The 13,431-nt window shown below is 35.5% G+C and overlaps 1 protein-coding gene across 37 annotated transcripts in view; it reads right to left on the bottom strand.

Moving 5' to 3' along the window:
- R3HDM1 (R3H domain containing 1) overlaps positions 1 to 13,431 on the bottom strand; it is a 125,835-nt gene that overhangs the window by 77,998 nt on the left and 34,406 nt on the right. For 15 of the 37 annotated variants that reach the window (XM_015109985.3, XM_028830663.2, XM_015109993.3 and 12 more), the window contains 7 exons: positions 13,013 to 13,121; positions 12,829 to 12,924; positions 10,349 to 10,386; positions 10,215 to 10,265; positions 9,882 to 10,108; positions 7,211 to 7,465; positions 3,116 to 3,264 (listed from right to left, as the gene is read on the bottom strand). In XM_015109985.3, the coding sequence (XP_014965471.3) occupies positions 3,116 to 3,264; positions 7,211 to 7,465; positions 9,882 to 10,108; positions 10,215 to 10,265; positions 10,349 to 10,386; positions 12,829 to 12,924; positions 13,013 to 13,121 (925 nt within the window). The remainder of the gene's footprint in view (positions 1 to 3,115; positions 3,265 to 7,210; positions 7,466 to 9,881; positions 10,109 to 10,214; positions 10,266 to 10,348; positions 10,387 to 12,828; positions 12,925 to 13,012; positions 13,122 to 13,431) is intronic. The other 22 variants (XM_015109998.3, XM_015110001.3, XM_015110002.3 and 19 more) reach the window with 5 other exon arrangements.

The raw sequence follows: 13,431 nt of genomic DNA, 5'->3' as shown, positions 1-13,431 counted from the left end.
ATGTTAGGAGCTGAGAAACTAGTTACTTAAAATCTCTGGCCGTTAATCAAATATTCCTGAGTTTCTGGAAAAAAAAGGTTTTATGTTTCCCAGGGGCACTCAAAAACAGGTGTTATTTTTTAAAAGAAGTTGTAATCACTTTTCAATCTTGGGAATACAGCTGGCCATCTACTAACTAAAATTGGCATCTGTTTAATTTTCTCATATTTATACTGTTTATTACAAAAAAGGTAATATACATATTGGGTAAAGACTATAGCAACCCACTTTACAGAAGGCAATCAGACTAAGGTCAATTAAGTGACTTGTAGACAGTCACATAAGCAAGTAGATGAGGAACCCAGGGAATCTTACTTGATGAAAACTCTTAGTTAAAATGTATATTCATGCATCTCCTTCTGAACAATATCTCTGAAGACAGTACTTTAAAAATGTTAGATAAACTAATGGAATTAAGATTGTTCAGGCAATAGTTTAAATAGAGAACTTCTATGTCAACTAAGATAGACATTGTTTGTCTATAACATGAGAGATATTAGATAATGATTTGAGTTGCACTTTTACCACAAAATCAACACAATGGTTTCTAAAAAACAAAGGCTTAGATAAACTTAAAATAAAGCAAAAAAACTATAATTAAAGCATTAAAAAAATCTTTCAGTAAAAGCTGAAAGATCCATAAAGTAGCATCTGGTTCCTCACAAAACTCATGGCTAGAAATAAGTGAGCTTCCTAATGGATGACAGTACATATTATACTACATGAGGTGCAATAGATTTAGAATTTTCAAGAACAGGCTACTTGATGTGTTATTAAGTCAGATAACCATTAAGACATAACTTTCAGATGACTTGACCTCCTATGTAATTGTCAGATGAAACAAAAGTTTTAGTCAGCTGCGGGATTAAGGAAAGTACTAAGAGCACCAAGGGTATGAATTAATGTCTTCCTGAGTTTCAGAGAGTAATGAAAAAAACTGTGAAAGTGAAATTCTGACACCATTTAGAGAAGAAAAAGTCTTAGCACAATCCTTTTCCTACTTGAATTGCAATTCGCTGCAAAACAACATTCACCTAAAGTAACTGGTTTTATGTTACGTCCAAAAAAAGTAGCTCTTCTGCAGGCTTTGGAAATCATAGCATTATTTTGTTTGGTTATTTGAAATCTCACTGATGAATTATTTCAGATTGTGCAAAATATATTTATTTAGAATCACTTGTTCTTTGAGTCTCTGTTTCTGGATCTGATGATGCGTTACCTGAAACACTTGGAGCAATGCTAGAAAAATAAGTTACGAAATTTGGTGAATATCCCAAGAATTCAAATTATAGTTCATTAAAGCATCTGTTTCTAAATTAGGTGGCCTACACCTTCATTTAGAACTGTCTCTTATAACTAAATCAGACAAAGTTCTAAGAGATAATAATCTGAAAAGATAAATCCCAGAGTTTTTAAAAGTTGCCAGATTGACATTATTTCCACTGAAATTTAAATAAAAATGAAACCAAATGAAAATTAGTGCTTTAAAGCTCCTGGTGAAATACATGGCACTGCAAAGACAACTACATGACTGCATAATAAAGAGGAAACTCTTTGGGACCAAGCTGACTGAAGCCAAGACAGAGAAAGCCAGGGAAGAAGTTTTATGCAAGCTCAGTGTATGTAACCAAATGGGATTGGGAGGGGAATATGGGAGTCTGTGGAAATAGTTTCAGGTAATCTCTTCTACATACATTAACTGATTTGTATGGTCTTAGAAGTGTATCCAAAGCCTGTAAGTTCTTCTTCTTTTAAAAAAAACTGCCTTGCCCAGTATTAGGAGTCTTAATTGCCAGAAGTACAATTATTTTTTATGACTTTCACACCATTAAATATAATTAAACTTGTACGTTCTTCAACCCAGGAATACAAATGATATCATTTGTGAGCAAAATTAATGAAATTTCTCCAGTTCAAGTTTGTCATCATACTTCTTCTTCTTCTTTTTTTAAGGGATACTCACTTATTTATTTAATTATTTTTTTGAGACAGAGTCTTGCTCTGTTACCCAGGCTGGTGTGCAATGGCCTGATCTCGGCTTACTGCAACCTCCCAGGTTCAAGTGATTCTTCTGCCTCAGCCTCCCAAGTAGCTGGGACTATAGGGGCACACCACCACACCTGACTAATTTTTGTATTTTTAGGAGAGATGGGGGTTTCACCGTTTGGGCCAGGCTGGGCTCGAACTCCTGACCTCAGGTGATCCGCCTGCCTCGGCCTCCCAAAGTGCTGGGATTACAGGCGTGAGCCACTGCGCCTGGCCCATCATACTTCTTTCATACAAAATCACTCTGCATGTTTTCACCAATGAAATATTTAGAGTCTTGCAGGGAAAAAGAGATATAACTACATAAACTTTGATACATTAAACAACCTGTAAAAGTTAGAATAAACCGGGCGCAGTAGCTCACGCCTGTAATCCCACTACATCCAGCCTGGGCCAAAAAAAAAAAAAAAAAAAAGTTAGAATAAAAATAAGAGTTCATACTGGTATAATCAAGTTCGCCAAAGGTGGATATTACATCTTTAGGGGAAAAAGACCAAATGTGAAATGAATGTATACATTCTAAACATTTTTACAAACTCAAAATATTATTGAGAGTACTTTTGGGAATTCTAACTCAGAATCGCTTTGTCTTTCATAGGGTAGGTAGAATGGATGAAGAGTATCTTGTAGAACCTGAGCAGCCTATCTCAGTTTCTTTTAACTGCTTAATCTGTAGAATCTTAAAACAACTCACTTTGCTCACTGGGCCAATGAACAATCTCAGTTTTGTTTTTATTCCTCCTGTTGTCCATTTCTTGCTGTTGTCAAATAGGGATAAAATACTCACCAGACAGGCTCGTAAGATTAAAACAATTCTCTTCTTTCCAATATATTTTCGGTATTTATCAGGGGAAAAGTCTTTGAAGTTCTCTCTCTTTTCCTATGAGTATTGAGTGGAACATCACTGGTGGCAGAATATTAAAGTTCTAAGAGATACTTACTTGGGCTATCTCAATTTTAATTAGCAAATTTAGTCCCAAATATGTAAAGGCTAGTCAACTTAGCATTATGTAATCGTGGATATGTGCACCTGTGAGAAAATGTGATTAGCTGCTGGTTGTTGAGGTGGGGCTGGCAGAGGTGGCTGTGGAGGTCCAGGCACTTGGGGTCTAACTGGTTGTTGAGTCATAGGAGGATTATACACAATTGGACTCCCATCTGGGTTTATGAAGGGCTGACCTGAAAAATTTAAAAAGAAGGAAAAAAAAACAACTTAGAATACAGATGGAAAATAGGTCCTTTTACTAACAATTTACAAAGCATATCCAAAATCCCTTAAACACAATTGAAAAAAAAAAACCTAATATTTTGAAAACAGATTTCCTTAGTTTGGGAAATGCTTGATCTGACATGAGGCTATCAATAGTCTTTATTTCCCTCACTTAAATATTCAAATGTTTTACTGCATTTCTTATTAAGGGGTACTGGCCCAGACCGCTAGTGAGCTTAATTAAATTAATTTATTATTATTTTCTTAGACGGAGTCTCCCTCTGTTGCCCAGACTGGAGTACAGTGGCACAATCTCACCTCAGGGCAACCTCTGCCTCTTGGGTTCAAATGATTCTCCTGCCTCAGCCTCCCAAGTAGCTGGGATTACAGGCATGTGACATCACACATGGCTAATTTTTGTATTTTTAGTAGAGATGGGGTTTCACCATGCTGGCCAGGCTGGTCTCAAACTCCTGATCTCAGGTGATCCATCTGCCTTGGCCTCCCAAAGTAATCCCAGCCTTATTTCATAATATGTGGTATTTTCTGAAAAACTCTGAATTATGCAACACATTTAGCCTAAGAAATTCAGTCACAGGATTGGGGTCCTATAAGGCTATATTTCAGTTCAAAGAGAAAACGCTTGACTTCAGGATATTGGAAAGTTATTCATTAGTTTTTATTAGGAGGTAGGAAATACCTAATTTTGAGGCCACCTTACATATATTTCACAAATAAGATTAGAACTGGATGAAAAACTAAAATGATTAATAGCTTCATGCTTCAAATTGTAATCTTGATGGTACTGTCCTTATTTTACAACTTTTTTTTTTTTTTTGAGACAGTCTCACTCTGTTGCCCAGCCCAGGCTGGAGTGTGGTGGCATGATCTCAGTTCACTGCAACTTCAGCCTCCCCTGGGTTCAAGCAATTCTCCTGCCTCAGCCTCCAGACTGGCTGGGATTATAGGCACCTGCCACCACGCTGGGCTAATTTTTATATTTTTAGGAGAGATGGGGTTTCACCATGTTGGCCAGGCTGGTCTCGAACTGCTGACCTCACGTGATCCACCCTCCTTGGTCTCCTAAAATGCTGGGATTACAGGTGTGAGCCACTGCACCCAGTTTCTCTACACATATATTCTAAACAACTTTTCCTTATTACAAAAAGTAACATTTCTAAAAATAACAAAGAGACAAAAAAGAAAATAAATTCCCCATAATCTGTGTGTGTGTGTGTGTGTGTGTGTGTGTGTGTGTGTATGTGTGTGTGATTTCACTTTTAGGTTCAGGGGCATATGTGCAGGTTTGTTATACAGGTAAACTTGTGTTGTAGTGGCTTATTATATGAATTATTTTGTCACCCATTAGTTATTTTTCCTGATCCTCTCCTTCCTCCCACCCTCCACCCTCTGATAAGCCCCAGTGTGTACTGTTTCACTCATGTGTTCACATGTTCTCCGCATTTAGCTCCCACTATTAAGTGAGAACGTGTGATATTTGGTTTTCTGTTCCTGCATTAGTTTGCTAAGGATAATGGCCTCCACCTCCATCTGTGTTCCTGAGAAGGGCATGATCTTGTTCTTTTTTATGGCTTCATAGTATTTAATAGAGTATATGCACCACATTTTCTTTATCCAGTCTATCCCTGATGGGCATTTAGTTGATTCCGTGTCTTTGCTGTTGTGGAATTCCCCATAATAATATCATTAGCATTTCAGATACTGTCTTCCAGACATTTTTTCAATAAATAGATTGAAAGATTAGTATTTTTCTTTACTAAAATTGGATTGTTAAAAAAAGAAACAAGAAAGGAGTGCATAAAAATTAACGGTTCAATGACTATGAGTGAGAAAAATACAGAGAAACACAGAAAAATTTGACTGAAAAACAGTTTCTTAAATTGTCTTAACATCTATTCTTCCATAGGAAATCCCTCTCCATTTTTTTTTTTTGAGGAAACTTATGATATAAAATAATAATATTTGGGAGAGAAGACTATACTAGTCTACAGCTATCAAGCAGAAAAAGTCCTCCAAAGTAAAATTATTTTAATCAATTAGTATACTGATAATTTGTGTGATAGTTATAGATAACTAAAAACAAGTTGTCCTGGGTATTTGTTGACTACTAAATAATTTGGGAGGCCGGGCGCAGTGGCTCACGCCTGTAATCTCAGCACTCGGGGAGGCCGAGGCGGGCGGATCACGAGGTCAGGAGATCAAGACCATCCTGGCTAATATGGTGAAACCCTGTCTCTATTAAAAAATACAAAAAATTAGCCAGGTGTGGTGGTGGGCGCTTGTAGTCCCAGCTACTCGGGAGGCTGAGGCAGGAGAATGGCGTGAACCCGGGAGGCGGAGCTTGCAGTGAGTGGAGATGACACCACTGCACTCCAGCCTGGGCGACAGAGCAAGACTCCTTCTCAAAAAAAAAAATAAAAATAAAAAAATAAAAAAATAATAATAATTTGGTTTAAAAAAATGGGTGGAGCAGATTTGGGTGAAGGCGGTCAAATCCAAATTAAGGGTCACTTGAAGAAAGTTAATGTACTGTAACACTGTTCTCAAAAACCAAAGAGATCACTTTTGGATTCATTTAAGTTAATAGTACAATTCAGTTTCAGACCAATTAGCTTCTCACTCTATCCCTTCCTAAGCAAATGAATCTTTCATGTTACCAAAACCATATTAATATATTTTGAATGAAAAATAATAGGAAAAGGTAAAATATTAAATCATCTTACATCTTGCTGGACAAAAACAGGAAGGTTAGTAATATAATAACCTGAAGAATAAGAAGGTAATTACTAAGCAAAAACTGAATTTCTGAAAAATCAGTTATTTATGCTAATTTAATTCTTATAAGAGAACAAATGTTTGCCTACTTTATCTTAAAAAGAGATGTGAATAAACCTGAAAGTAATGAGTCCCAAGCCATGATTTTTCTACTATAAACGAAAGGAAAGGTTCAGGAACACTTAGAGACCTTATACTCCCACCTGTATCTGCCTGTAAACTACTGCCATTATGATGATACCACATCAGCTAAATATATGAGATTTAAAGTTATCAAAAGATCAAGGAGAGTTTTCATTACCTTGCCAAATGACTGGGCTATGCTATCTTGAAGAGACCAAGACTTCTTGTGACCTTTTTAATGATCATATTTTTTCTATACAAATCATTTTTACCTATTTACATAGTGAACTGTACTATAACTGCAGTTTCTTCACCTCTCTGAGGTCCAGTTTCTTTATCTATAAATGATTTCACTTACCTAACAAGGTTATAACATATTTAAAGCACCTAACAGAGCATTTGGTAAAAGCAAATGCTAAAAAATGTAAATTACTATTAGCTAACTGCAAAGAATATGTACTGTCAATATTAATACATGAATCCCCCCAATTTTTTTTTAATACCAATAAGATGTTCTTTAGCTTTTCCTCAGTAGGAAATCACCACATTCTGAAGGTAATTATTTTTTCCCCCTCCATTATATAATGAAAAAAAAAAAACTGCTTATTCAGTCCTTCTTCATAAAATGCACTTGATTTTCCCAAGTATAAAATTGTTGTATCATCCCAAAAAGTCAATATTGGTTAAAAAAAAATTGTTGTATCAAACAAAGCTCTTTTGTAGGTAGTTGTCTTATTCCTAGGAAATAAATTTTTTAAAATTATAGTTGGGCTATTATTTGGCCTAGACGATGTCACAGACGTCAAAAGGGGAAAAAATGCTTCCCGATATAAATGTCTTTTAAACTTTCCTAGCATAAGTGTTTTTGTTATAAAGTTCTTGGAAAATGCTAATCATGAATAATAAAAAGCTGACTACATATATTCAGAAAATACATTTAATAAGTATCCTTAAATTTTCAGATAATTCCTGAAACACCTTTTTCTGGATACCAACCTGTTTGTGGGTTGATCAGAATACTGCCAGGTGGTATGCCTGCCGCTTCCAAGGGAAGCAAAAAGAAGCTAGTGCTAGGAGATGCGACTTGCCCATTTAGGCCACCATCAAAGGAAAGAGAACTATGAGTGCTGACAGTTGGATAGACGACAGGTGCGCCATGAGAAGACTGGCTGAGAGCTGTACCTGGAAGAGGCTGCTGGATGTGAGAAAGAGAGCCTGTAGATGACCCTACACTACCAGAAGACTCAGAACCTAGAAAAGGAGTAATGAAAAATAGGGATTTTTTAAACCTCATATAAAAACACAGGTTTTCAAAACGTAACAATAAAATTTACATTGCATAACATGCAGTTACTACATAAAAGCATTGGCTCTTTTTAATTTACTGTCCACGTTTGCTTACCCTCCCCATAACAAACAAGTTTAATACAGCAAACTGATTACGTAAGTTGTCAGAGAAATCACTGCCAAAGCATGCAACTTAAGCACATTTATAACAACACCAGCCACAGACAGCCACAAAAAGCAAATTACCCACATTCCCAAAAGGACAAAGTTATGTACATTTTACCTTTTAGATTAACACCTAGGAATATATAGATAATTTTCCCCCAGGAAAAAGAATTTAGTACAGCAAAATGCCCAAAACTTTTAATACCAGAAACCCCTTATCTATAAGAACACAGAAAGATTTAGTGTAAGAAATAAATGATAAATTCTGTATTAAGACAATTGTCAAGTTTAACTGCAGAATCTAATTTCTCATTTTACTAGCATAGCATTTTTCCAAAATGTAAAATCAACTTTGAGTATTTTATCTAATCAAGGGACAGAGATATCAGGAAAAATATTCCAAGTACTTATACGGGTGTTAACTTAAAATTTATTTCTTACTGAACTAATTTGATAACTGATTTTTAAATGCTTTCATCCCTGAATTTATTCCATTTTCTATTACACAGGAACTGAAAATGTCACTGATTTTTAGCATAATGGCTAAAAAAGGTGGCCAACAAGACAAAGAAAGACAATGATTTGCATCTTATGTATACAGTTAATTAGGTTTTGAATAAGAGAATTGACTCTGGGATGGAATTAATCTTTAATGAATGAAACAACTATGATACACTATATAGACTGCCTTCTGAAGGACAGATTCTATTTTAAGTTGTGCCAAAATAACTCTTCATAAAAACTTTATCAATTTAACCTAAGAATTAAAAACAAAAAACTTTTTTTTGCCTATTAAAAGGGCCAATTAATATTTCTTTTCATCTCTGAAGAGAATACAGAATACATATAGTACATATTCTTAAAATGTTTTAATTTGGCAGAGTGTCTACCTAATTTTCTCATGATACATAAATAGCTTCTTTTGTTATGATGACCTAGTGGCCATTTTCCAAATAATGCATATTTGGTACACAAGCAGATTTCTTATACTGATAAAATTTACCTATCTTTCACAAAATCCTAACATAGATACTAAGATATTTTCAATACGACCACATTATACATTAAAAAGATGGCAACTGCAATTCATAAGCCTTAATAATTTAAAGCATTGATTACAGCCCTTCAGTTCAAATATGTCTTTCAATTCTTATGCGTACAATACCTTATGTTTAGGCTCACCCAAATAGATTAGGAAGAAATAGCCATTCCTCCTTTTATCCTTTTTTTTTTTTTTTTGAGATGGAGTCTCGCTCTGTTGCCCAGGCTGGAGTGCAGTGGTATGATCTCAGCTCACTGCAGCCTCTGCCTCCCGGGTTCAAGTGATTCTCCTGCCTCAGCCTCCCAAGCAGCTGGGACCACAGGCATGCGCCACCACACCCAGCTGATTTTTAAATATTTTTAGTAGAGATGGGGTTTTGCCATGTTGGCCAGGGTGGTCTTGAACTCCTGACCTCAGGTGATCTGCCTGCCTTGGCATCCCACAGTGTTGGGATTACAGGTGTGAGCCACTGCGCCCGGCCAGGGAAACACTCATTTCTGACTTTCATGCTTATTTTGGGATAAAAATAAAGATCTTCAAGGATCCTAAAAACACATGAGCTTCTTTAGTATTGAAGCCAGTTAGTGGAAATGAAAAGAAGAAATGTTATGAGACAATGAACTCCAAGGAAGGAGGTAGTAGAATGAGGAGATTATTGAAATTTTCAGTCATTTTTAACAGTTATTTATTTTTGGTTTTTAAATTCCTCAAAATATCCTCAGCAATTTAATTTTTTTTTTAATGGAAAATGAAGAACTTTATCATAAAAAATGCAATCAATAATTGATAGTATTAGCTGAAAATGCAATCAGTGTTAAATAATCCTAGGTGAGAAACCATGCCTTCTACCAACTATGAATAAGTAATAAAGAATTTCCAATCACCTATGGGCATTCGAACAAGAGATAACGTTTCAGTGAACTTACCTGATTAAGTTTATGTCACAATAGAGAAGAATTTTTATGGTAATTTATGGTTATAAATCTGTCTCAAGGACAGAGAGTGAATCCTCATGTCAAGAAACATATTACCCCTTAAGTATTTTGGAGGTAGTCAAGGTACTGTTGATAGTAATTTTATATTTTAGGAGAATTAGAAGCCATCTGATAAATAAGGACCTAAGATAACATTAGGAAAACTAATGACTGCACAGTTCTGTGTAGATATTTATACCTGTTTTTGAAAGCCTGCCTATGCTTTTGCTGCTTCCAGAACTATCACCTCTTGTCAGGACTGAGATTCCACTGAAGCTGCTCGCTTTGGTTACAGTAGGTTTCAGGTTTCGAAGAGAGCTGTCTGAATCTGTGCTGCTCCAGGGTCGTGGTTCCGAGTACTTCAACTCATTCTCAGTGCTGCTTTGATGGCTATTTGTGGATCTCCCTGAAGCATCTTTATTAACTCTGTAATTTAGAAATAAAACTTTGAAAAGCTAATGCGGGGGAACAAAAAGTAAAGAAAAAAATGCTTTACTTTTTAAATACTGTATTGAAAACATGCTTCCAATACCTAAATATCTGGCGTCTCTGCTGGGTACTACTGGCATCTTCGTCTTGCAGTCTGTTGGCATTTTAATAGGACATTTTAATTTTTATTAGCATCAGTCAGACAGTTACCAAAACAGATGTTAAAAATTCCCTCACCTTTTGTCAATAATGTAATTCTCTTGGGAACACAGGGACTAGAAAGAAAGAATAGAAACAAAAAGTTGAGCTTTTGTCAAATATAATATAATGCCATCTGTAAACCAATGACTACAACAAAAATCATGTTTAATAATATAAGTAAAAAATGGTGAGAAGGGTACACAAATAAATAATAATGGAATTTTTTTTCTGGTTTGGAGATTCTATGCTTACTTTTAACAAATATATATGTATCTTGAAGCCATTCATTTTGTGGCTCAAATTAATTTGAAATTCAAATATTATCTTCCAAATAAGTGAACCCATTTTCATTATATATTTAAGGTATATATAGAATATATATTCCACTTCATTCACTTAACAAATATTTGATCACCTGTGCTTTTATCTGTGACTAGAGCAGTGAACAAGCAGCTATGCCTTAATGGTGCTTAAAGTCCTTCAGCACTGTTAACCTGGGTCAGGAATGACCATTTTTGTTTGTATGATTACAACAGTTTTCTAACCAGTTTTCCAGTTACCATTTTTTGCCCATTTTATGTAACAGAAGCAATCTCTCTAAAATGTCAATCTGATCATAATTCTTCCCACCTGAATGGCTCCCTGATGTTTTAGCACAAGTGTCAGCAAACTATAGCCAGATACCCGTTTCTGCAAATAAAGTTTTACTGGAACAGGAACACGGCCATGACCATTCATTTATGTATTGTCTGTGGCTGCTTTCACATTTGAGTAGGAAAAAAAAAGTCAGATTTGAGTGGCTGCAATGAAGACTATGTGGCTCACAATCCCTAAAACAGCTATTATCTGACCTTTACAGAAAAAGTCTGCTGACCAAAAAAGAAAAAAGCCAAAAGTAAATAAATAATAAATAAATAAAACCCAAAACAAAAAACCACCACCAAAACCGCCAAAAGTCCAAACATCTTAAACCTTCAGGGCCGTGTCATCTCATTTCTGATTATTTTTCCAGTCTAAAGTTTCCTCACTCCTTACATCACTCAGGCTAGATTCTGGCTACTCGGAATCTTTTTTTTGAGACAGGGTCACTCTGTCACTCAGGCTGGAGTGTAGTAGTCTTATCTTGGGTCACTGCAACCTCTACTTCCTGGGTTCAGGAGATCCTCCTGTCTCAGCCTCCTGAGTAGCTGGGACTACAGATGTGCACCACCATGCCTGGCTAATTTTTTGTAGAGATGGGGTTTTGCCATGTTGCTCAGGCTGTTATTGAACTCCTGAGCTCAAGTGAGCCACCCACCTCAGCGCTCCCATAGTGGTGGGATTACAGGTGTGAGCCACTGTGCCTGGCCTACTTTTAAATCTTTTCATTCCTAATGTGTGTCAAGTTCTCCCTCACCTCTGGGTTTCTGTACATACTGACCCTCTACTTGGAACTCTTCACTTCTGTAAGTTTACTTCTTGGAAGCGAACTGTCCCATCCCTTCCCCAGTTCTGGTTTGTGGTGCTCATCTGCTGTGTCACCTGTTATACCTTCATGTCTCTACATAAACCACACACCCTGTTGTCATTACTTGGCTATTCATCAAGGGCAGATACCTCATCTATCTTAAAAACTAGAGAGAAGGACATTTAGTATAGGCTTGGAGTTCAGCAGACTTGGGTTGAAATCCCAACTCTGCCATTTTCTAGCTGTGTGATCTCTAATTTAGCCTCCTGGAATCTCAGGTTCCTTATCTGTAAAATAAAAACAAAGATAGTATCTACCATATAGGGTTGTTTTGGGGATAAACTATTATAACTGTCCAGTGCCTAGGATTGCACTTACTACAGGTGCTCAATAAAATTTGTTGAATGAGTAAGTTCTTCACTTACAATCCGGATTTTAATATTATTTAATCTTTTTTTTTTTTAAACAGAGGAAATTTCTGTCTTTAGCAGATTAACACATATTACGGGACAGATGCTTAACAGATGTCGACAAAAAACAAACTGATTCTCTTCTGGCATAAATGCATAAAATAGCCATTTAGAAAGCCTATATTACATAATCACTTATAAAGCAGAAAACAAATATTAACCTACAACATCAATTAGCTTTATTTCAAAAGATGAAATAAATTATCGTCAAAGAAAGTCAACAAGTAGCATCTACAGTATATGATTTTGTAGACAGTGGACCAATGTTCTATTAATAAAAATCTCAAGTCTGTCAGAGGTCTGGGGAAAAAAAAAAAATCACACAAACTATATACACTGGCCAACATTCTTTTAATGACTCCTATAGTCCACCTGCTTCCAACTTTGTAAAATTTTACATAACTACTGCAATGTAGTATTTTATAAACTATTAAATTAATAACACAAGCAAAAGTGATTTCAATATTTCTAAAAGATGACCTTATATGCAACAAATGTGATTACAAATAAATGTGATCAATAGATAAAAGGGAGACTGAGACCCTACAATGCAATTAAAATATATTCTAACATGAAGACCTAAATATGTTAGTACATACATCTTGGGAAAATATTCGATCTCTAGCTCTCTGGTACTCTTCTTCTCTTTCTTCTATAGATTTGCTTCTTCTGTCATCTTTCAAACGTATTCTCATCTACAGAAAAGAGGATAATTTTTTGGCAAATGAACTACTGGTATAATATATCTTGCACCTATAAAAATGCTGTAATTGTTCAGATTACCTGGTTATCATCTTTGTCAAAGCTAGAGTTATCTCTCTTGAGGATATAACGTTTCTGAAAGTCTTCACCTTTATCATCCTTAATATGTTCATTAAATTTCTGATCAGGTCTTAAAAAACAAAAACAAAAACAAAGGAACAGGAAAAGATAATGCACAATATTAGCAAAGAAGTTAAACATAACATTTTATGAAAAGCAATAAAATAAAAGTTACCACTTTTTAGTGCCATACTGGAGAACGTATTCATGGACAGTTAAAATAATTTATCCCCAAAAAAACCCTATATGGTAGATACTATCTTTGTTTTTATTTTACAGATAAGGAACCTGAGATTCCAGGAGGCTAAAATAGAGATCACACAGCTAGAAAATGGCAGAGTTGGGATTTCAACCCAGGTCTGCTGAACTCCAAGCCTATA

This window comes from Macaca mulatta, chromosome 12, assembly GCF_049350105.2.
Source record: "Macaca mulatta isolate MMU2019108-1 chromosome 12, T2T-MMU8v2.0, whole genome shotgun sequence".
Lineage (NCBI taxonomy): Eukaryota > Metazoa > Chordata > Mammalia > Primates > Cercopithecidae > Macaca > Macaca mulatta.
The sequence above is the reverse complement of the archived record's forward strand: the minus strand, read 5'-3'. Positions and strand labels throughout refer to the sequence as shown.